General features: G+C 45.7%; 2 protein-coding genes across 4 annotated transcripts in view; one reads left to right on the top strand and one right to left on the bottom strand.

Moving 5' to 3' along the window:
* The first annotated feature begins 537 nt into the window (after positions 1 to 537).
* Positions 538 to 21,174, top strand: IMP4 (IMP U3 small nucleolar ribonucleoprotein 4). Of its 2 annotated transcripts, XM_061614400.1 has the most exons (9): positions 538 to 709; positions 2,060 to 2,168; positions 12,827 to 12,910; positions 13,902 to 14,011; positions 14,932 to 15,064; positions 15,677 to 15,831; positions 16,942 to 17,036; positions 18,663 to 18,736; positions 19,326 to 21,174. In XM_061614400.1, exons 1-9 carry the CDS (start codon positions 707 to 709, stop codon positions 19,436 to 19,438), a joined length of 876 nt encoding a protein of 291 aa, XP_061470384.1. In that variant the 5' UTR covers positions 538 to 706; the 3' UTR covers positions 19,439 to 21,174. The 2 variants fall into 2 exon arrangements, with proteins under 2 accessions (XP_061470384.1, XP_061470385.1); XM_061614401.1 differs by lacking the exon at positions 2,060 to 2,168 and having other exon boundaries at positions 540 to 709.
* The window catches only part of PTPN18 (protein tyrosine phosphatase non-receptor type 18), a 53,634-nt gene continuing 50,853 nt past the window's right edge, over positions 21,159 to 23,939 (bottom strand). For both annotated transcript variants that reach the window (XM_061614398.1, XM_061614399.1), the window contains 3 exons: positions 22,538 to 22,565; positions 22,153 to 22,257; positions 21,159 to 21,655 (listed from right to left, as the gene is read on the bottom strand). In XM_061614398.1, coding sequence (XP_061470382.1) covers positions 21,588 to 21,655; positions 22,153 to 22,257; positions 22,538 to 22,565 — 201 coding nt within the window. In that variant the 3' untranslated portion in view covers positions 21,159 to 21,587. The remainder of the gene's footprint in view (positions 21,656 to 22,152; positions 22,258 to 22,537; positions 22,566 to 23,939) is intronic.

Genomic DNA, 23,939 nt, shown 5'->3' with positions numbered 1-23,939 from the left:
GCTGCTGATGCCTTGGTGGCCATCTTGGACAAGGACGATTGTTAGGCGACGTTTAAGCGGGCAAAGCACACCTTCTCCCAAAGAGATATAAATAAAGGTTCCATAAAGACTGCTCTATTTCTGGTTTCGCCCAAAATGTTGCCTGCTAAGTACAAGAGGGTGGCAGTACATAAGAATCAAAACAGAAATAAGTTCGAGTCTGCTTTTCGTTTTTGTGCCTTAAAATAATCATGCTCTCTCTCATTGGCTATTGGAGCAGAACTCGGGGGTGCTTTAAGAGACAAGCAGAGTTGAACTCCTGGTGAACATGGAAAATAAAGGAGAGGCAAGAAGTGACGTGTTTTTTAAAACAGCATTTTATGTTAATTCCGTTGCATTTCCATCACTGTTGCCCCGCACATGGAGGTTTCTAAAGCTCGTATTTGAGAACCGGAAGTCTAATTGGACAGCTATTAGCCCTTTGCTTCCTACGAAGCAAATCATTTGCTTCCGCGAGCGTTTGGCTACCATAATTGACTTTGGCATCGCACGAAACCTATTCATCCCTGCGCCAGCTGCCGTTGTTCTGCCATCTTTCTTGTGGGCAAGTAGTCTGCCCTCTCTCTTATTTTGTTCTCTTCTCTTATAGGCGGGGCTAAATAGCAATTTAGGAGGAAGTGGTTGAAATCTTATTCCACGTGGTCGGATCTTGCAGTCTGGTGAAATCATGGTAAGGAGTTCGGGAATTCATGCTTTTGTAATAGAGTTATTGGGCATTTTTTTGTTTACTGGAAAGGTGAAAAATAATTGTTCTTCCTCCTGGGCTAAGTGAACAGAACCATGTGTACAAAATGATTTACAGCATGATCCTATATATATCTACTCGGAAGCAAGTCTCGTTGAAGTAGGTGGGGTGAGCATAGGATTGTGATTTTAATCCTGGTTAGCTACTATATTGGCCGGTTATTAATCTAATCCATAGTAGTAGTGAGAAACCGCTTGGGATAATAGTGATTCTAGATTAATTTGCCGCGTGTGTATGTGTCCTAGAAATGGCTAATTCTAGACAGGCAGCTATGTTAACCTGTTGCAGCTAAAGCAGGCGATTAAAAGATATTGTTACAGCAGCTTTTGTTGGCCAGAGTCCACTTAAATTCCTAAAGTGTTATCCTAGAAATTACTAGTAAAGGTTGCTATAGTAGTGGGGAATGGGAGCGTTGAGTTTTAGGGTGGTTGAGTGGATAAGAGCAATGTGTAATCTTTTAGGGCAATACTCTTGGGTGTCTTGAGTTTTGGTTTTTCTACAGCTGCTCTCTTAACACCTCATGAATTTCTAATCTAAAGTTGTTCTGATTGCCTTGGGGGATGGGGTGGACTCCGCTTGGAGGTATTCAAGAATTGGGATGGCTATCTGTTAGGGACACTATAGATTCTGGCAATTGGACTAAATAAACTCTATGGTACCTTCCATTGCTAAGAATCTGATGCAAAACCCGATGGCCACAATCCAGTGCATGGTTGGGCATGTTTAAGCCAATTTTAAATAAATTAAGGCTGCATCCAGTACATACTTACCTGGGACTAAGTCCCATTGTATCCAGTGGTGCTTACTTCTGAGGAGACATGTATTAGATTGTAGCCTACATTGATTTATGTGAACCTTACTGCAACCCCAAGCATGTTTACTCAGAAGTAACTCCCACTATATTCGGTAGGGCATACTCTGTAGTTAATGTATTTAGGATTGCAGTATAACACTATCCTGATTTTTTTTTATATAGTTGTATAGGAATACTTTTATAAATAAAATAAATTTATAAATCTACTTAGAAGTAAGTCCAGTTCAGTTTACGGAGTTCATTCACACATAATTGGGCACAGGATTATAACCTTAGTCTGTGCTGCATTGTGAACACCTTTTGAAACATGCTTCTCAAATCCGGATGCATCCAGAGTTCCTTAGCAGGTGTTTAGGGACAGATCCATCCTTGTCTTATTGCTAAAGATTTTTTAAACTGGACAGCGGGAGAAAAAAAGTTGTGTTCTCTGTGATTCCATTCCTATCTATGCATTCCTTTAGTTGCGACGGGAAGCCCGTCAGCGGCGAGAGTATCTTTACCGCAAAGCCCAAGAGGAAAAGCTTCGGGCTATCGAGGAGAAGAAGGAAAAAATCAAGAAAGCGCTAGATGGTATGAACAGTTAGCTTGCATCTGCTCAAAACTAGCATATCTGCGTGGAGAGGGGGTGGGACCATTACATGTACAGTGTCTTATAGATGGAGTGCCAGTTGGCCTTTGTTAAATAGCTAGCAGTGATTCAATAGATGGCCTCCCCATCCTCTTTCCAAATTTAGATTAAAAAATAACTGGGCATTATTGCTCTAGTCATTTTGCAAACCTACATGTGAGGCAGTGTGATATCATGCAGGGATGGGGAACCTGTGGCCAAATGTTGTTGGACTCGCAACCCCCATCAACCCTCATCAACCCCACCCAGCGTGACGAATCATCAGGTATGATGGGGACACAAGAAGAGCTCCTGCTGGATCAGGCCAATAGCCCATATAGTCCAGCATCCAGTTCTCACAGTGCCCAACTAGAACATGAGCACAACAGCACTCAGTAGTCCAGCAATATCTGGAGGGCTGCAGGTTCCCACGCCCTGTGTAGTAGTTAGAATGTTGAACTGAGACTGGGGAATCTCACTGAGTCATTCCCCCTCCCTCAGCCTAACCTGCTTTGTAAGGTTGTTGTGAGGATAAAATGTTCCTTGAGCTGCAATTCCCAGAGTGGTTTAACAATCGATCTCTTTTCCAAGGGAATTTTCTGGGAATTGTCTGAGGGGAACAGGGGACCCTTAACAAATCCCAGCACCTTAAATAAGCTACAGTTCCCAGGATTCTTTGGGGGAAGTCAGAGTTATGGTGGTATGACAGTGCTTTAAATGTATGATGCAGGTAGGACCTCAACCATCTCCACATAGGGCAATACAGTATCATACAACCTGAACAGCCAACTGGCCCTTAAGCCAAGTTTGGATACGAGTAATGAAAATTGCTATAAAATGATTGGTATGATTCAGTAGTAGCCGCAGAACTGTCACATATCGCAACTGCAGTCAAAAATGTCTCACTGAGAGTGAGTGAAGCATTTAGTGGCTAAAAGTGTAAGCTGTAAAGCATGTAGTCCTTAGTTCAAATACCACCTTAATCATAAATTAACCCGTTCAGGCCTGGTTATGGAACTGAATTGGCCTTGGTTGCCCTGATGGATGACCTTTATTGGGAGAAGGACAGGGGGAGTGTGACCCTGTTACTCTTACTTGATCTCTCAGTGGCTTTTGATACCATTGACCATGGTATCCTTCTGGGCCGACTTGGTGAAATGGGTATCGGAGGCACTGTTTTACAGTGGTTCCGATCCTATCTCCAAGGTCATTTTCAGACAATAGCATTGGATGATTGTCGTTCAGCCCCCTGGCAGTTGTCTTGTGGGGTGCCGCAAGGTACTATCTTGTCTCCCATGCTGTTTAACATCTATATGAAGCCCTTATGAGCAGTCATCAGGAGACTTGGGGTGAGGTGTCAGCGGTATGGTGACGATACCCAGCTGTATTTGTCTAACATCTGAATCGGGAGAGGCCGTGCAAGCCCTGGACCGCTGCCTGGACTCGGTGGTGGGCTGGATGAGGGCCAATAAACTGAGTCTGAATCCTAGCAAGATGAGGCTCTGTGGGTTGATGGTTCCCGAGTTCAGATAATTGGTCAGTTGCCTGCTTTGGATGGGATTGTACTCCCTCTGAAAGGGCAGGTCTGTAGTCTGGGGGTGCTCCTGGATCCATCTTTGTTGCTAGAGGCCCAGGTGACCTTAGTGGCTAAGAGTGCCTTTTACCAGCTTCGGCTGGTGAGAAAGCTGCGGCTGTTTCTGGACTGGGATAGCCTAACCACTGTTGTCCACGCACTGGTAACCTCCAGGCTAGATTACTGTAATGCGCTCTATGTGGGTCTGCCCTTGAGGTTGGTCTGGAAGCTGCAGCTGGTGCAAAATGCTGTGGCAAGACTGCTCACTTGGGCAGGGTATCGCCAGCATGACACCGTGCTGCTGAAAGAACTGCACTGGCTGCCCATTTGCTACCAGGCCAAGTTCATGGTTCTAGTTTTGGTGTACAAAGCCCTATATAGCTTGGGACCAGGATACCTGAAAGACCATCTTATCCCTTATATACCCAGTTGATCACTGCGCTCTGCAGGTGAGGGCCTCCTGCAGATACCATCTTATCAGGAGGTCCGTTCTGCACAACATAGGAAACGGACCTTGCTATTTTATCTTTTCAGCGGCTATTGAAGACGTTCCTCTTTGAGCAAGCCTTTTGAGACCTTATCCCAGTCTGTGTCTGCGTCTGTGTTGGAATTGCTTTTTAATATGTTTTAAAACCTTTTTTTAAAAAACAATATGTTTTTAACCTTTTTTTTAAAAAAAAAAAGATGCCTTGGAAGCTTTTTAAAAAATGTTTTTTAAGATGTTTTGTTTTAATGTATTTTAAAGTCTGTTTTTATGATATTTTAAAGTGTTTTTAGTGCTTTTGTTTGCCGCCCTGGACTCCTGCTGGGAGGAATGGCTATATATCCATTCCTCCCAGCAGGAGTCCAGGGCAGCAAATATATATATGTACAAACAAACTTGCTAGATAGCTTTAGGCCGGAAGCAGACAATCTTTGGCCCTCCAGATGTTGCTGAACTACATCTCCCATCAGCCCTAGCAAGCATGGCCAATGGCCAGGGATGATGGGAGTCATTGTTCAGCAACATCTGAAGGGCTAAAGGTTCTGCAGACCTGCTTTAGGCAAACCGTGATTTTCTCAGCCTCAGTTCTCTGCAGTCTGGGAGGTGATGTTCCTAGTCTACCTTACAGGACTGTTGTAATGCTTACTGAGAGAAGGTGAAGCACTTTGAAATCCTGGATTGCACTATATAAATACTATGAGCTGGTATCCAATGAAACAGTGACCCCTAAATCTGCTTTGGAGAGTTGAGGGAACAGAACAGATTTAAGGGTTGTGTGGGGACAGGAGAGGGTGGGAAAGTTCCATTGCACAGCTAAACTTCTTTGCGCTAGTGAAACTGTTTAGCTGGATACTGCCTAATGTGTGACACAGGCCCTGTTCACACGTTACAGTCAACGAGTGTACAGTCAGTGTACCCGGGTACACAAGTAGCTGGACTGTACACTCGTACAGTTATTCACATGTAACATTCAACGAGTGTACAGTCTATGTACCTAGGTACACAAGTAGCTGGACTGTACACTCGTACAGTTATTCACATGTAACATTGTGTACAGTTATTCACATGTAACATTCAACGAGTGTACAGTCTGTTATATACACATTTGCTGCCAGGGAAAGAAAATGGCTTCAGTGACACATTAAATGAGCCATTGAAGCAATTCCCTTTTACTGGCAACAAGGCAAGGCATGCTGGGTCTGTTATACTTCCTGAAACTGTTTCCTGTCAAGGGGTGCATTCAATAGAAAGAGTGTTGGCAGAAACAGGAATGTAGTTTTACTCTTTTCATTTTTCCTGCAGATTCTTATGTTTTTAAAATCAAACCACCAACTTTTAAAAAGAAAATACTAACCTGTAACTTTCATAATTATAGTTATTAAAATACTGCATTTTTCATTGCCTGTTATTAGAGTATGCATGGGTTTTGATATAGGCTTTCATGGAACAATCCTATACATGTCTATACAGTCCTATAGAGATCAATAGGACTTACTCATAGATATATGTGTGAAAGTCAGACCTAAATATATTGAATATTTATATATGAAAATATTTTGAGGGGGCTGCAACAAAAACAAGCTGCTTAAAAGATTATGAACTAAAACTATTCTTCTAACATGGTACACCTGGTTCTTTCTTGAGGATATCATGCGTTTTAATACACAAAACTACACTCAAAATATAAATGTGCGAAAATTATTTATCAGTTGGGCTTTCCAGCCTACTGCTCCCACTGTAACTTACTCTGTTCCCTGGAAAGCCTTTCCTGGTATTTGGGAAACAGGAAAGCTCTGGGCTGTGGTTTTTCAGTAGAAATGTTTGTAGCTCAGTATCAAAAAGTGATCATCAGTATCTTTTTTTTATGATCTATGTCATTGGTTCCCAGCCTTTATGAGTACGGGACCCCCTTTATAAGCTCAAAAAAGTTTGTGACCTCCTCCCTCCAGGAAGGCAGCTTGGCTGCCAGGAAGGAAGGGGGAAAGCGGCCTTTCCTTGCAGCCTTGCTTCTTTTTGCTTCACAAAAAGCCCTCTCGTTCTGAGTACGGACGTCATCAGTAGTGGTAGTGTGAGGAGACGGCAGTCAGTGGTAGTAATTCCCTCTCTTTCTGGTAGCTCCACCTCAGCCTCCTTTGGTGTCTGCCATGTATTTTAGAGGCAGATGCCTGCCTTTGGTGCTCCTGAAAGATGCTCTGGCACTTCAGCAAAAGTCCTCCCTTCTCATTTGGAGCAAGGAGGAGGTATCATCTGCAGCGGCAGTGGGGAGCAGACAGTGTCCAGGGCGTGAAGACTTTTTAAAAATAATAATAATTAATTTCTTTACTGTTCGCAGCCCCTTCCGGATTACTTCACACCCCCCCAGGTTGGGAACCACTAATCTGTGTCATAATATTTAGCTTTTGGATAGCACTTTAAATGCAGGGTGGGCAGAACGTAGATCAAAATATATTGGTGTATCTCAGGATGACTCACAGAAGATCAGTGAGGATTTCAGACTCCTGTTTCACAATGAAAACAAGAAAATGACCACCCCACCATTATACTGCTGAAATGAAGAAAGTGTGTGTGTGTGGGGGGGTAATCTGAGTGGATTTTTGTGTGGAAATACTGTGAGCTCAGTTCAATTTTGGAACTCCAAACAAATTCCTGGGCTAAGAATTATTTAACTCTTAAGTGCATATATTTTGTGACTTGCTTTGGTTGGTGGATCTTTGGGTTTTGTAATAATAATAATTTAAAAAATCCAATACCAAAAACCTGAAGTCTAACCATCCTGATCTAGAGTATTAGACCCTGATCTAGTCTAACCATGAAGTCTAACCATCCAAACCATAGAATATTTGCCACCCTGGGCTCCTGCTGGAAGGGCAGGATATAAATCAAATAATAAATAAATAAATAATCAAAACAAGCCTACAAGGCAGGTTTGTGTTACCATAAAACCATGTGATGCACCTACTTCTGACAGCAGTTTCTAATGGAGGCAGCCCTTATCATGTGTTTGACCATCAGGTGTGTCTTATTTTGATGCATGATACTTGACATAGAAGGTAAGAGCTGCACAGAGATGAGCAAATCCACAATTTTTTTCTTCTCAATTTCTGGATACACAGTAGAAAGGTGACATTGCTTTTTTGAGAATGCCTTCTTTGGCAATGTTTTGAAGAGTCTTACCTCTGCTATTGTAGTTTCATTCTTGCAAGCACTCCTTTGAACCATGCTACAACAACCCTGCAAGGTAGGTCTGTGCCCATACGAATGATTTAGTGCAGGGATGGCCAGCAGATAGACTGTAATCTATTGGTAGATCCCTGGGAGATTTGTAGTTAATTGGCAAGCGCTTCTGGCTTCCAGTTGTTTAACAATAGCAACAAAAGGACACATCCGTTTGGAAATTTGACAACTGAAGTTAAGAATACTTGTGTAAAGTAGGAATAGATCTATGTGTGGAAAGACTGTGTGCTCATCTCGGTTCTGATAACCCTGTGCTTTGCAGCTGGCTGCAGTTGGTGGTTCTTGAGGTTCTAGTAAAACACAGGGTGGTTCCCTGACTCTGCAGTAGCAGCGCTCTCTCAGTAATGGCAACATTGCCACTCACTGAATGAGACAAGGTGCCTGCAAGTTCAGGGCTGGTGGCACCACTATCCTGCAGCACGTGGGCACACACCTGCAAGCTTGTGCTGCATTCCACCAAAGTACCGCCAACCTTGCCATCTCTGTGCCACTGCCATTCTCCCTCCCCCCCCCCATGTATCGCTGCTGACCTATGTCATCAAATTATTGGAAGAGTCTTGGCTACATTTCTCTTTCTTGACCTTTAGGAGGAAATAGAAAGCACACAACAGCATTTACCTTACCATTGATTTCAATAGGGCTATTCTGAGGATATATTTGAGAGGTGCAGGACTACGTACTCCACACTGAGCTCTTTATATATATTTGAGAGGTGCAGGACTACGTACTCCACACCGAGCTCTTTGCAAGAAAGTTGAGACGTAAAGGAAATAAGGCATTAAATAAGATTAAGGCTACAGTCCTTTGCACAATTACCTGAAAGTAAGCTCCATTGAACTGTGAAAGTTACTTTCGATAAACCTTCTTGGGATTATGTTGTTAAGATACAAGGGATAGCTATTACCCAAAATTTCTATTATCTATTGATAACTATCATTTCTGAGCAATGTGTTACCTAGCCATTAAGTTATGTTATTATTGCAGTTGTGATAGCAGCTATTCATTACCTGCATAGGGGGGTTGGAGCAAGTTTTGGAATCTATTTGTAGCACTATCCTGAATAGTAAGTGTACTACTTGTAAGAAGCAACAATAAGAGTCACGTGATGACACATTGAAAATTTAACAGACATTATAAATTTTATAATATTTATTGATAAATCACCTAGTATTTAAAGGAAAGGATTGAATTTAGAAGTTAAAGGCTGTAATTCTATATTCACATTCACTTCAGGAGTAAGCCCCATTAAACTCAGTGGAACTTACTTCTGAGTAAACATGGCTAGAACTGTACTGGACTGAGCAGACAGAGGCAAAGCCCCCCCCCTTTCTCTTCCCCCCCTTTCTCTTCCCCCCCTTTCTCTTCCCCCCCTTTCTCTTCCCCCCCCTTTCTCTTCCCCCCCTTTCTCTTCCCCCCCCTTTCTCTTCCCCCCCCTTTCTTTTCCCCCCCCTTTCTCTTCCCCCCCCTTTCTCTGCCCCCCCTCCAACAGTTTCTTTTAAGGGGCTGGAATAAGAACATAAGAAGAGCCTGCTGGATCAGGCCAGTGGCCCATCTAGTCCAGCATCCTGTTCTCACAGTGGCCAACCAGGTGCCTGGGGGAAGCCCGCAAGCAGGACCCGAGTGCAGAACACTCTCCCCTCCTGAGGCTTCCGGCAACTGGTTTTCAGAAGCATGCTGCCTCTGACTAGGGTGGCAGAGCACAGCCATCACGGCTAGTAGCCATTGATAGCCCTGTCCTCCATGAATTTGTCTAATCTTCTTTTAAAGCCATCCAAGCTGGTGGCCATTACTGCATCTTGTGGGAGCAAATTCCATAGTTTGACTATGCGCTGAGTAAAAAAGTACTTCCTTTTGTCTGTCCTGAATCTTCCAACATTCAGCTTCTTTGAATGTCCACGAGTTCTAGTATTATGAGAGAGGGAGAAGAACTTTTCTCTATCCACTTTCTCAATGCCATGTATAATTTTATACACTTCTATCATGTCTCCTCTGACCCGCCTTTTCTCTAAACTAAAAAGCCCCAAATGCTGCAACCTTTCCTCGTAAGGGAGTCGCTCCATCCCCTTGATCATTCTGGTTGCCCTCTTCTGAACCTTTTCCAACTCTATAATATCCTTTTTGAGATGAGGTGACCAGAACTGTACACAGTATTCCAAATGCGGCCGCACCATAGATTTATACAACGGCATTATGATATCGGCTGTTTTATTTTCAATACCTTTCCTAATTATCCCTAGCATGGAATTTGCCTTTTTCACAGCTGCCGCACACTGGGTCGACATTTTCATCGTGCTGTCCACTACAACCCCGAGGTCTCTCTCCTGGTCGGTCACCGCCAGTTCAGACCCCATGAGCGTATATGTGAACTTCAGATTTTTTGCTCCAATATGCATAATTTTACACTTGTTTATATTGAATTGCATTTGCCATTTTTCCGCCCATTCACTCAGTTTGGAGAGGTCTTTTTGGAGCTCTTCGCAATCCCTTTTTGTTTTAACAACCCTGAACAATTTAGTGTCGTCAGCAAACTTGGCCACTTCACTGCTCACTCCTAATTCTAGGTCATTAATGAACAAGTTGAAAAGTACAGGTCCCAATACCGATCCTTGAGGGACTCCACTTTCTACAGCCCTCCATTGGGAGAACTGTCCGTTTATTCCTACTCTCTGCTTTCTGCTTCTTAACCAATTCCTTATCCACAAGAGGACCTCTCCTCTTATTCCATGACTGCTAAGCTTCCTCAGAAGTCTTTGGTGAGGTACCTTGTCAAACACTTTTTGAAAGTCTACGTACACTATGTCCACTGGATCACCTCTATCTATATGCTTGTTGAGCCTCTCAAAGAATTCTAATAGGTTACTGAGACAGGACTTTCCCTTGCAGAAGCCATGCTGGCTTTGCTTCAGTAAGGTTAGGCCTGTGGTAATGTGCTTAGTTTATCTAACTTTAATAATACTTTCTACCAGTTTTCCAGGGACAGAAGTTAAGTTAACTGGCCTGTAATTTCTGGGATCCCCTCTGGATCCCTTTTTGAATATTGGCATTACATTTGCCACTTTCCAGTCCTCAGGCACGGAGGAGGACCTGAGGGACAAGTTACATATTTTAGTTAGCAGATCAGCAATTTCACATCTGAGTTCTTTGAGAACTCTCGGGTGGATGCCATCCGGGCCCGGTGATTTGTCAGTTTTTATATTGTTCATTAAGCCTAGAACTTCCTCTCTCGTTACCACTATTTGTCTCAGTTCCTCAGAATCCCTTCCTGCAAATGTTAGTTCAGGTTCAGGGATCTGCCCTATATCTTCCACTGTGAAGACAGATGCAAAGAATTCATTTAGCTTCTCTGCAATCTCCTTATCGTTCCTTAGTACACCTTTGACTCCCTTATCATCCAAGGGTCCAATTGTCTCCCTTTAGCAAAGACTGAGCTGACTCTCTCCCTGGTGGAGTTTCCTTTTTCCCCTTCTCTCCGACTGGAATTTAGCCTTGTTTACAGTGTCCCCTGAAGCTTTCCTGCTAGGGTGGTGTTGAAAACTAGCTTTCTATAGGCTTCCTTCTCCTAGGATCTGTCTCCTAAGATATAGGTTCTTCCAGGATTTGGCTCCTAGCTCAGGGTGACCTTAGGCTGCCCTTATTACTTATTGCTCTGAGCTGGTTTAATTCAATTCAAGAATGAAATAAATGGGAGCTACTTACCCTCTTTTCCTAATGCTTCTTACCTGGGAGTAAGTCCCACCAAACTGAATGGAATTTACTTTAGAGTAGGCATGGGGTTAGGATTGTACTTGAACAATGTAAACAGTCCTAACTTCTCTGGCAGAATACTTGCTTTTTTTTAGGCAATCCTAACTCCACTTACCTGTGAATAAGCCCCATTGAACTAAGTGAGACTTACTTCTGAGTAGACATTTTTAGACTTACACTGCGAGCCCTCAGAATCTCTCCCCCTTCTCTCTCTTCACTAGCTTTCTGATTGCTCCTTCCTTCTGCCCTTCTCTCAAAATAGCCGTTTCCACTTGTCTGAGCCCACAAGAGGCTTAAACATTTAAGTTTGTAAAACAAACTTATTTTTTAAACCTAGCTCTAGCTTCCTGACAAGTCTCTCTCACATTGTTACCTGGGAGTAAGCCCACTGAACTCAGTGGGATTTACTTCTGAGTAGACATTTTTCCTCCTTTCTTCCCTTGAAGCTCATTGCTCACACAGAAGCTCCGCTCCACTTACCTGGGAGTAAGCCCCACTGAACTCAATGGGATTTACTTCTGAGTAGACATTTTTAAAATTAAAATGTGAATCCTGCAAAGCTCTCTCCTCTCCATTTTTTCCCTCTGTCCTTTCCTCAAACTCACTCATTGCCAGCACACAGAAGCACTGCACTCAGTGCGACTTACTTCTGAGTAGACCTTTTAAAAATTGCAGTGAGTCCTTCAAAGCGCCCCCCCCTTTTTTGCCTCTTCCCTCCCCTCAGGCTCATTCGTTGCTTCAGGCTGGTCTCCCTTCCCTTGCCTCCATTTTAGCTTTACTCTTCTTTCCCGCTCCATGGCTCCAGCAACTGACGTTTCCTTCAGCCCACTTCTGATTGGCGGCGGTGGCGGCTGCTGTTGCTAGAAGGAAGGCTCAGGCTGTCCCCGGGGAGAAAAACTGATTGCTCAAGATCAGCTCCACGGGGACAGCATGCAGGGAGAATCACCACGTGAGCAGAAGACGGCTTTTTTCAAGGTACCTGTACATGTGGTGATTTTTGAAATCACCACGTGTAGACTCTTTCTCAAGAGCAGCTGTACCCAGGTACAGGGGGCTTCTACCTGGGCACAGAGTAACGTGTGAATACCCCTATAGTGATCAGGGTGTCAGGCTGCCATACACACCATACATTTAAAGAATCCTGGGAACTGTAGTTTGTTTAGGTGCTGAGAATGGTAGTTCTGTGAAAGGTAAACTACAGCTCCCAGGGTTCTTTGGGGGAAGCCATGTGCATTAAATGTATGGTGTGTCCTCAGCCTCAGGCTAGGACTGGAGAGACTCGGGTTCACTTAGCCATACACTCACTGGGTGCTGTGGGGCCAATTGCCATACCTCACAGGGCTGTTGAGAGTATAAAATGGACAGGTGGGGGAGAACCATCTACATGGCTTTGAGGTCTTTGGGGGAAAGGTGGGATACAAATGAGCCACTTGTTTTCAAAAGCCTGTTGAAATATGTATCCCATGCATTTCCCGATAACCCCCGCCCAATGCCCAAGTCAATAATGATGGGCAAGAATGCCCCTGCCCCTGGTCTGTAGTTTCCTCCTTTGCTTTTAATAAGTCCTCTTGGCTCTTTCCTTTCAGAGAACTGCCTCATCCCCACGGAATTGCGGAAAGAGGCTCTCGTGCTCCAGAAGGCTCTTGAATTTGATGATGGGGGTGGCGAAGGTGAGTGGTTTGCTTGAGTGAAATGACAGAGCATGTCCTTTTCTTTTTTTAATGGCTTTGAGGGAGGTATCTTCAGACTGTGCCCTGAACATCCAGTAGCCTTAGTGAACAGAGGACCAAATAGAAGAAAGGGCATTGCAAAGAGGAAGACAACGCATGCCCTCCCCCACCCGCAGCCAAAAGTCAGGCAGTGGGCAAAATAGCTGCTGCCTTTTATGCTGTGTAAACTGATGTGCTCACTGATGGCATATTATCAATCTGTCTCTCTCAATTCTGGGCCCTCCGGAGGATTTGGACTACAAAACCCATTAGCCCGAGCAGCCCATCACCCCGGGTGTGGTTTAATGTAACTAAAATGGATACCATGCCCACAAGCTGGATCACTAGATTATTGCTATCATTTTAAAGACCCTCTTCCAAAGGTCACACATTTGTCACTTTTGCACAACCTTACTCTGGATGCTTGCCTGTTAGAGCCCAGTGGGCTCTGGTCCTGGGATGCAGCTCCAGAACTGATTTTTAAATCCTAGGGCTCAGCCTTGGAACGTGAAGAGTATGAAGGGCAGTGGTGGTATTCGATGCTTCTTGGAGCAGATCCTTTGAAGTTAATGGACGTGACTAACTTAGGTTCACAATTTCAATGGGTCTAACACTGACTAAGACATAGTTGAATACAAGTTGATGTCCCTAAGTGTGTGCAATGTTTTTCTCTCTGCCGATCAATCACGCAGCCTGTCTTTTCTCAATCATTTGGGTTTCCTGGTTGGAGTTGTGATTTGCAGGCAACCTTGAGCTCTAGTAACTTGCCTCCTTTTAAAAACAACAACGAATTAATTTTAGTCCTTCTCCACAACCCGGATTTGGTTTCTTGTGTGGCAGAAATTTCTCATCGTTTCCAGCTGAGTGCAGCTTCTTTGGTTGTGTAAATGCCTGTTAGTTCAGTGAGTGTCTGTCTCTTGGTGGATTTGTAACTCTTGTCTTGCCACGGTAGGAGTGACAAGCCACGTGGATGACGAGTACCGCTGGGCGGGTGTGGAGGATCCTCGCATTATGGTCACCACGTCACGCGATCCCAGCTCCCGTCTCAAGATGTTTGCCAAAGTAAGCAAGTGGCAGTTGTTTCTTCTGTTTTAGTGGGAGGTGTGGGGGAAGAGAATGGTATGGGAAAGTTAGACACCCTTTTTACAGGAAGAGGCAGAATAGATCATCCTCCTCTCTCGGTAACTTAGCAGGGTTTGTTTATTATTTTAAAAGCGTAAACCCTGCCTTGAGAAGGCAGTTTCCAAGAGTAAGAAATCCTACAATACATAAAAATAAATGCCATCAAATGCATAAAACAGTAGTTGTGATAGAAAAATGATAACAGAATAATGGTAACAGAACATCAAATCACCAAAAAAGCCATTCAAAGACAGCAATCAAAGACCAGAACAAGAACAATAATAAGATGTACTTGGCTGAAAGCCTTCTTCAACAACCTAGTTTTAACCAAGTGCCTACAATAATAAAGTGTTGGGGCTTGAGAGATCTCACTTCGAATGGCATTCTACACAGTGGGTGCCACTGCTGAAAAGGCTCTGCTCCTAATGGCAGCCTGCACTACTTGATATGGCCAAGTGATCTGGAGCAAGGGCTGAAATGTTTATATTGCCTATATGAAGTCCTGAGATCAGTCCTTGAGATCTCTTACAAATCTGACTAGCGGGTCTCTGCCTGGCCTAACCTGGAGGGTTATGTTGGGAGACACACCAAATAGCTCAAGTTTGAACCAGGGTTCAGTCTTGGACTATGGAGTAAAAATACAATACTTCTGAGTATGCATAGAGTGCCTCTCCTTCTCTCACCTGTGTGAGATCAAGGGATGGAGCTTCCAGGTTAGAGGATGTGCGTTTTAGGCATTCTTGTGCCAACCTGTCCTTAATCACTGGGTGACCCCGAGTTACACAGGACCATAAATCTGATTCTTTCAGATGATGCTTCCTTATACCTGTTCCACATTCTTCCTCCTGCTTCCTGTTTAGGAGGTCAAGCTAGTTTTCCCTGGGGCCCAGCGCATGAACCGAGGACGGCATGAAGTGGGGGCCCTTGTCCGTGCCTGCAAAGCCAATGGGGTTACTGACCTGATGGTGGTGCATGAGCACAGAGGGGTGCCAGGCAAGTGACTTAACTTGACAGAGGCCGGGAGTGGGCAGGTGTGGCATGGACTGCATCACTTTAGTGAGTTGAAACAAATGTGGGAGAGTGTAAATGTTGCTACTGTCAATGTAGAGGGTGGGAGCAGTTGGAATCTTTGCCTACACAATGTGTAGGAAGGCTCAGTTGTGTGACCTGGAGCTGTTTTGCTGTTTGCTGGATGAGGGTTTCTTTGCAGTGATCCTGCTCTTTGGTGATGGCTCCCTTGAGTTTGGGTTGTCTGGGTGGATCTAGGGAATGTGGCTGTAGCTCAGTGTGTTGAGTATGTGTTCTGGGCGAAAAAGGTTCCGTCCTTGCCATTTTCTGGGAAAAGACATTTTCCTGGGAAAAGACTCCTTTCAGAAAAACCGGGGAGCCACTCCCAGTCAGAACAGACAGTATTGAACTAATGGTCTGGCTTGGAGTAAGGCCATTCAATATTTATTTCTATAGACCTTTGCTCCCCTCACAGCAGCAGACTGACCAATGACAGCAAGGTGTTGCCTTTCACAGCAGGGGTTTTTTATTCTCTGTGTGTGGCAACCAGTGAAAGGGATTGGACCTGGCTAACTTTTCTACTTTTTTATCGCTTAGATGGTCTTATAATCAGCCATTTGCCCTTTGGCCCCACCACCTACTTCACTCTCTGCAATGTGGTCATGCGCCATGACATCCCGGACATCGGCACCATGTCAGAGGCACACCCCCATCTCATCTTTCACAACTTCACTTCCAGGCTTGGACAGCGGGTAAGACGTGTTAGGAGGGAAAAATCAGTGTTTGGGATTGAAAATAAAGTGGCTGTTTTTATAAATCTGTGGTGCATCTGCATTTGGGGTACTGGCCATGTCCATATGTAATGCTAAACCATGGATTAGTGCTATGTATGTGAGCTTGGAAGAGCCCAGACATGACTACTGGCTTGCATTTTTCCCGCTCCTCCTCCTGTGCAGCCAGGAGGACTTTGGCAGCATTTACTTTCCCTTTCCCTTGATTTCAGCTCATCCTTGCATGCTAACTAGAGATAATGGTTTGTAACAAAGACTGGTCAGTTTCTGAACAAGCTAACTTCAAATCATGGTTTCTGAAGTTGGCTTGTTAAACTAATCAGAGTTTGTTATGAACAACAACAGCTGGTTCATATGCAACAACAAGCCAAGGTCTGGGGAAAGTAAAAGGAGACAGATGGGGTGAATGATGCGGACCCAAGTCTCACTGTGGCTTGTCCACTCTTCTGCATGTAGTGCCAAACCAGGCTTTAGTATCATGTGTGAACTGGGCCACAGTGTGCAGTTCTGGTCTCCCCCAACTGACAGAAAAGATATTGTAGTGCAGAAAAGAGCAATCCAAATGACTGAGGGATTGAAGTATCTTCCCTGAGAGTAGAGCTCAGGATTTTTTAGCTGAGAGGGGAAAAGCACTAATTGTGCACTACTATATATTTTGTCCAGTTGAGTTTCCTCCCAGGAAAGTGGGCTTAAGATTGCAACCTAAGGTTTTGGGTTGGTGTGGAGGGACATGACAGAACAGGGTAGCTGTCTTGTAGCCCTCCAAATGCTGTTGGACTCGTAACCTCCATTGTCTAAGCCAGGGGTGGGGAACTGCCTCTCCCACCCCCTGAAGGTCAACTTTGGCAGGTGTGTGATGCCCACCTGTCAACCACCTGTGCAGCTGATCCCAGTCGCATCCTTAATTGCTCCACATCTGATGCGAGGTGTGGGCAGAAGGGCATGATTTGGGAAATGGCTACATGGACGAGAAGTCCCTTCCTCCTCCCAGTTTTGCTTCTGAGCCCTAACAAACATGGTCCTTTTTCTACCACCACCATTCCATTTCACCTACCTCTTTCTCTTTCTCAGGTCACCAGCATCCTCAAGTACCTCTTTCCAGTGCCCAAAGATGACAGCAAACGGGTCATCACCTTTGCCAACCAAGAGGACTACATCTCCTTCCGGTATGTGGCACCCATCTTGTTTTTACTAGGTCTGAGTGAAAATGTTCCCCCCCCCCGTCCCATTGATAGTCTGTAAAAGTGTGTGTGTGGAGGGGAATGGATGAATTGATTTCAGGGGAATTTTGAGGGCAAGTGAGTGTAAAAACTCACCAGCGCTCCTCTCTCCCTCCTGTTCCCCTCACCCCCCAGATTGCTCCTGCTGGATGCAAGATTTTTCCTTGTTCTGTAGTATTGTGGGCAATGCTGTGTGGTGTAGCATCATGCTGGCGCAAGCCAGGGAGAGCAGTGTTGATTTTTTTCCCTGCTCAGCACTACTGAAAACCCCCTCCCCCCAGAAGACCCTCTTCGATTCACCCCTTCTTTTGCCAGTCTCACACGTGCAAAGTTTGGGCCAAAATTTATTTCACGAGAACGTTTGGCAGGTACTAGACAAACACAACAATGGAGCGAGCGCAAGCCTCCTCCGTTGGCTCTGCAAGGACAGGCATGACTTGGTGTGCTGGCCCAGTTGTCAGTAGTAGCCTGTGGGGTGAAGTGGAGCCATGCTCCCGCCACTGGTGTCACTGCAGTTTACCGTAGGACAGGGCTGGGGTGCAGCAGGGCAGCAGTGAGGTCATGGCTCTGTAGGTGCGGTGGTGGAGCCATTCCAGTACTCCTCCTAGTACACCCTCACAGCCTTGACCTCACCTCCACCCTGCTCCCTTCCAGCCCCATCCGGGCAAACTGCAGTGATGCTGGTGTCAGGAGGGCAGCTCCACCTCACCACATGGGCTGCTATTGCTGCCAGCTAGACTTCTTTGGCTTGCAGGTGTCGTCCTACTGGTTTCCTCTTTTACTTGTGGCAGACTGATCCTGCTTTCTGGGGTAGGAATAGATGTCCTTGTGGCCTTTTCTCAGCTCCTTTCAGCACAATCAAGTGGTAAAACCTTTTTTCCTGGACTGTACCACTTGGGGCTGTAGGTGAGTTCCTGCATGGGAGGGGGGAAAGTGCAGGTACAAAACAAGTGTGTCAGGGAGAAGGGCTTTTTTTTTCTTTTTAGCATACAGGGTTTTTATGATTAGCACATGGCATCATTCAAACATGCAACCTCCTGCCTTCAACCAGATGTGGTGCAGCATAGGAATAGTTTTGTAGCTTGATTCTTCTGGATGTATGAACTGGCCTTGAGCTTGATTGATATTGATGTCTGTCTCAAAGAGGCAAGTGGAAGCCTGATCTTGCACTCTTGTTCTCCAGCCCCTAAAAGAGGCTGTGATGGCTGGAGAGTCTGATCCTTGGCAAGCCAGCAGTGCAGAGTAGTACTCTTCAAGTACCCACCCCAGGAATGCTGCCGTTCCTCAGCGTCTTCTCCTGGTACAGGCTGCTGATAGCGCAGTCCCGGTGGCCAGGTCTCCTCACATTGCCAGGCTCTGTGGCTGGGACTGCGGTGCCAGCAGCCATGATGAACAGGAGGAGAAAGCCTTAAAGGCAGCAGGAGGCAGAAGCAAAACGGGGCCAATTGGAGATCCTCAAATAGCATGGTTTTGTTCCCTGAGCCCCTTCTCGAGGAGGAACAGACTCTGACCGATTTTTCCAGCATTTCGTCCTTACCTTTAAAAAAATGCTTTCTTTTTTTTTTGTGGCAGGCACCACACCTACAAGAAGACTGATCACCGGAATGTGGAGCTCACTGAGGTTGGGCCGAGGTTTGAAATGAAGTGTAAGTAAGCTGCCTTGAGCACCAGAAAGGCAGGAGCCAATCTAACAAATAAAATAAAGAACAAGTAAAGCAGGGGTGGGGAACCTCAAGCCCAGGGGGTCAATGTGGCCTCTCGGTCTGGCCCTTCTCAGGCCACACCCCTCGCCAGCCCTACTCTGCATCCTCCTCCAGCACTTTTCCCCGGCTGAAATGTGTCCATTGACAGAAGTATTATATTTCCAAGTACCAAACACTGAGGGGCAGTTGACAGCCATCACCTTCAAATCTTGCGGGGCACCTGACTGATTTTGGTGGAAACAGGTTTGCTGGCCTAGATGGGCCTTCAGGCACCTCCAGCAAAGCAGTTCTTATCACTGAAATAAATGCAATTATGCTCATTGCTAGTCTGGGTGTCTCCTTCCTTGTCCTCCGTGCCCAAATATTTAATGCAAAAATTTCAAAGGACGCAATGAGCTGGATGAGTGCAGATTTGCTGAGTTTATCCACTGGTGCACAGAACCATGAGGGGCTGGTGTGTGTGTGGGGGGGAGGCACGTCTGCATAAATGGAGCCAAGCCCAGAATCTAAAGCTGCCAATCTCTTCTTGCAGTATATATGATCAAATTGGGAACCTTGGAGCAGGAGAGCACAGCTGACGTGGAGTGGCGCTGGCACCCATATACCCGCACAGCCAAGAAGCGGACATTCCTCAGTGCTGAGTAGCATGGATTCGAACTGCGTGTCTCTCTTCCTCTTCTTGGCCTTTCCTCCTCCTCGCCAAGGAGCTGCAATACATAGGCTGTGTGCTGAGGCCTTCATGAACGGGATTCTTCAAGCTCGTCGTCCCATAACCCTATGCCCCTCCTAGGCCTGAAAGTCCCCATGGCCTATGCAGACAAAGGACCACGCACGCACTAATGCCAAGCTTGCCCCATCTGTACACAGAACATTCTGCTCTATTGCAGGCAACTCTATCCTTCCAAAAACACAATTAGAGAAGGCAGCATCAGCGGCAGAGAGAATGGAGGATATGCTTATTGTAGCTGTTAAGGAGCATGCTGGGTCTATGATGTAGCCTTGTCCATCTTGATGCTTTCCAGATGTTGCTGGACTACAACTCCCATCATTAGGAACACAAGAAGCTGCCTTATACTGAGACATACTCACTGGTCCATCTTGCTCAGTGTTGTATACACCGACTGGCAGTGGCTCTCCAGGGTTTCAGGCGGAGTCACTCGGGCCTACCTGGAGATGCCAGGGATTGAACCTGGGACCTTCTGCATGTGAAGGAGATGCTGTACCACTGAGCTACGTCCCTTTGGCTGAGGCTGATGGCAGTTGTAGTCCAAAACATCTGGAGAGCACCAGGGTGGGCAAGGCTGAATCCTGTTTCTCTCTGTCCCGTGGGGGCGCGTCACCTCGTGTGGCAATGTTTCCTGGAAAGAGTGGAAGAACAGAATGGATTGCTAAGGTCCCATTTCTCTCTTTGTTTCACTCTAATTTTGTTTGATGTATCTCTCAGCTTTGCGTTCACAGAGAATGTTTTTCTCAGGGAGGATCCCTGAGAAGACTGCTAGAAAGCAGGACTTGTTGGAGGAGTTTTAGAAAATGTGGGCAGGGAGGGAGGGGAAAAATACACACACACCCCTTGGATGATATAAAATGCCTTCTTTCGGGTTGCTGTGGCAGCCTAAGTTCACTTGGTGATACAGATATAAAGGGGGGGGCAACAATGGATTAAGGGGGCCATTCCCCAACATTGATCTTAGTGGATTTTTGATACAATAAATCCTGTTATTTCCATTTTCTCTTGCCAGTGGTGCCCCTCAGGGCAGTTAAACCATAGGGACAGGTAGCATTGTCCATATGAGCTCCAAACTGGCACAGAACTTGTTAAGAGCTTGAGTGGAAGCAGGGCTCTGTGTATAGTTATTTCCAGGAAAGCCAGAGCCCCGGTTTTGGGAGAAGGAAGCTCTTAGTTCTCCAGCAAGAGATTTGGAAAGAAAGCAACACAACTAAAGGCTCAGACTAAAAATAAAACAAGGACAGGGACTCGTTCTGTGGGCCTGATTTCCAGTAAGTTAAGGACAGCTTTCATCTTTCTTCCTCATACCTCCATCCTCATGTGCTCTCTTTTACAGTGTCTTTCCAAAGTATTCTCTATGTGAGAATTTTGTCACAATTGGAGAATACCCTGCGATGCAACTCAGTGGGTAGAGCAGCTGATTTGAGGTGCCGGTGGGCCTCCTTTTTGTTCTCCAGCTGGCGAAAAATGAAGGGTCTGCCTTCCGTTCCCCGTACTTGCACAGACTGGATTACTGACATGATTGTTTGAAGAGGAGAAATAAGGAAAACATGGATTGACAGGGGCGCGGGGAGATCAGGCAGCAGCCTTTGCAGGATGGATTCGGTCCAGCGGTTGTCATTAAAAGTACAATTACTATTTACAAATTACCAAATATTTTGTTTAATGTCTGTGTGTGCAGGGGGTACCATGCTGAAGGTTCCCTGGCATGGAATACACCCAGTTCCAGCTTTTATTTTACAGTTGCCAAGCCAACCTTATTCTTGGACTCCAGAACTGCTCAAGAAGCCGGTGAAGAGACGTTGACTGCGGGATCAAGATTTCCTAGCTGGAGGATTTGAACTTCTTGCAGTCCTTCTCTTCTGGCCGTGATGCACCTTGGGGGGTAGTGCTTTCTGCTGCTCCCTTCTGCTACATGGCCCCAGAGTGTGGATTGCTGATTATTCTTATTATTTTTAACACAGCCACTCCCTAAGGTAGGGGTGAACATAACTGCAGTTTGGTCCCAGTCTGTATTGCTGCATGGCATAAGCAATGTCCTTTGCCCTGCTCTCTCTGACGTGCTGCCTATACTCGGCTCCACTCAGCAGGAGGGTCTCTCGGTCCTTTGGGCTTCCCAATACGGAAGTTAAACCCTGGGGGCAGAGGAGAGAGAAGACATGACAGTGAGAGATTTCTTCTGTCGTATCTTTAATTATCCCCCCCCCGACTCAGTTTTTTCTCTCCTTCATCTCTGAGGGCAAGAATTGCAATTGTGAATGCTGCTCTTGATTTTAAGAACAGAAACAGAGTCCTGCTGGAGCAGGCCAGTGGTCCATCTAGTCCAGCATCCCGTTCGCACAGTGGCCAACCAGATTCCTATGGGAAGCCCCCAAGCAGGACCGGAGCGCAAGAGCACTCCCCCTCCCCCGTGGTTTCCAGCAACTGCTCTTCAGAGGATAACTGCCTCCAGCAGGATGTGGAGTATGCTGTAGTGTTCTCTCGGCCCTCTTTAACAGCTCCCCAAAGGGATGATCCTTCTTCTGAGTTACATAAATAAAACAAAAATAAATGCTGTCTCTAGCTAGAACTTCCATACATATGCAGGCAAGAGTGGTATCGCCACCTTTTCTCTAAAGATCCCCTTACGCACCCATTGCATTGACAGAGGACCCCACAGTGTTTGGGCTACCCCTGGGACTGATGTCACCCACATCTTCATATGCTTGCGTAGGGACAGTCCGTGGTGATGGTGGAGCTGTGCAAAAAAAGAAGAGGGGAAGTTAACTTGCTCAAAGGGGGGGAAGTGGTTCCCGGGTCCTTCCACCTCTGACACTGAAGAATGCAAGGAGGCTTGCAAAGCCCCTAGCCCTGTGGTTCGTGCAAGGGATTTTGACAAGTGGGGTGCTCTGCTCACCTATCAAAGTTCACCTGCAGGCTGGGAAAAAGGTTCCCCACCTCTATTGTTGTCTAACAATGTCTGGAAGGCCACACGTTCCCCCTCCCAGTTATGTAGTGTAAGTCCCTTTGCTTCTCACCTTTCTTCCCTGGCGATGAATTAAAAACCTAGAAAGAGGGGAGAACAGAAATATTTGAAGAATAAACATGGTTTCTCCAGTTGCTCACACACTTCATCCCAGCAACCAGTCACAAAGATGTAGCCATCTGTAGATGACTTTGGAACAAGAGGGGCAGGGACCAGTGCTCACTAGGGGTGTAGTAGTTTGGGGTCGCAGAGAGTCATAAACCCTTTACTTTTTTGGGAGCAAGGTCCCAGCTAGGTCCCTACATACGAGCCAATCAGAGTGAAAGGAGGTGAGTCAGCCACTGAGAAGACTCTTCTCAGTAGCTAACAGCCTTCCCTTTCATGCTGACTGGCTGTTAGGGATGTCTGTTGTAGTGGTGTGTGGACTTGCAAGATGACAGGGACAGCAAGGGAAAGTGGAAAGGGGGGTTGCTGTGAGGTGATGTAGTGTGACTATCATGAAGGGACCCTGCACTTCTGAATTTGTCACTACACTATTGGTGCTCGCCTTTGTTCTTAAAATGAGCAGGAGTATGATATAGCCTAGGAAAAAACAACATCTGCAAAGCAAGAACAACAGATTTAGCCTCATTTACTTCTAGCACATGTTCAAGTCATTGTCTTCTCTGAACACAAAAGAAACACCTCCGATTTCTGAGCCAAGGCTGCCTAAATTTTGCCACAAGGGAAATTAAATTCTACCAACCCCTACAAATTAAGCAAATCAAGCATATTTGAATAGTGTTTATTTTACATAACTTTTAATGTACATTTTTATCATTTTGCATAATGTATACGACTGAAGCCCTGATTACTACTGAAAACCTTATTCAGGAGATACTCTTCCTTCTGAAGAGTCACTAGATATTGCTTGCACATTTTCAAGCATATCCTCACACTCATAAATACTAGAATGTTGTTTTTTTATTTGTGTTAGCACAGTGGGGAGGACAGCCTGATTGGGAGTCCAGAGTCTGTGAGTTCATATCCCTGCTCGTGTCTCCTGGGTTTCAAGGGCCAGCTAAAGATCACCCCCACAGTGAGTGGCTCGGGGTCACACGCCCTGCCACCTGTGCAGCCGTGGGCAAGCTGCATAGTCCCAAGGAGCCCAGTTGCCCCCCAGCTGGCAGTTGCAGACAAGGAAGGGGCTGGTTTGTGCAGCTGTGTGGCAAGCTGAGCAGGCCCTCACCAGCTGGGGAGGACTAGCCTCAGAGGGAGGCAATGGTAAACCCCCTCTGAATACCGCTTACCATGAAAACCCTATTCACAGGGTAGCCATAAGTCGGGATCGACTTGAAGGCAGTCCATTTCCATTTTTTATTTTTTTTTAATGGAAGCTAAGATTCTCACACAGCTGGATTTTGCATCCAGTGCCATATTTTATGTAGTTCATTCAACCAGCCTTGACTGTGCTC

The sequence above is a fragment of the Rhineura floridana genome, chromosome 3 (genome assembly GCF_030035675.1).
Source record: "Rhineura floridana isolate rRhiFlo1 chromosome 3, rRhiFlo1.hap2, whole genome shotgun sequence".
Classification (NCBI taxonomy): domain Eukaryota; kingdom Metazoa; phylum Chordata; class Lepidosauria; order Squamata; family Rhineuridae; genus Rhineura; species Rhineura floridana.
This window is presented reverse-complemented; position numbering and strand designations above follow the sequence as displayed.

Coding starts and splice junctions, on each gene's coding strand:
- IMP4 (XM_061614400.1), top strand. Junction 15,832..16,941: donor CTTCCAGGCTTGGACAGCGG/GTAAGACGTGTT, acceptor TCTCTTTCTCAG/GTCACCAGCATCCTCAAGTA. Junction 17,037..18,662: donor GAGGACTACATCTCCTTCCG/GTATGTGGCACC, acceptor TTTTTGTGGCAG/GCACCACACCTACAAGAAGA.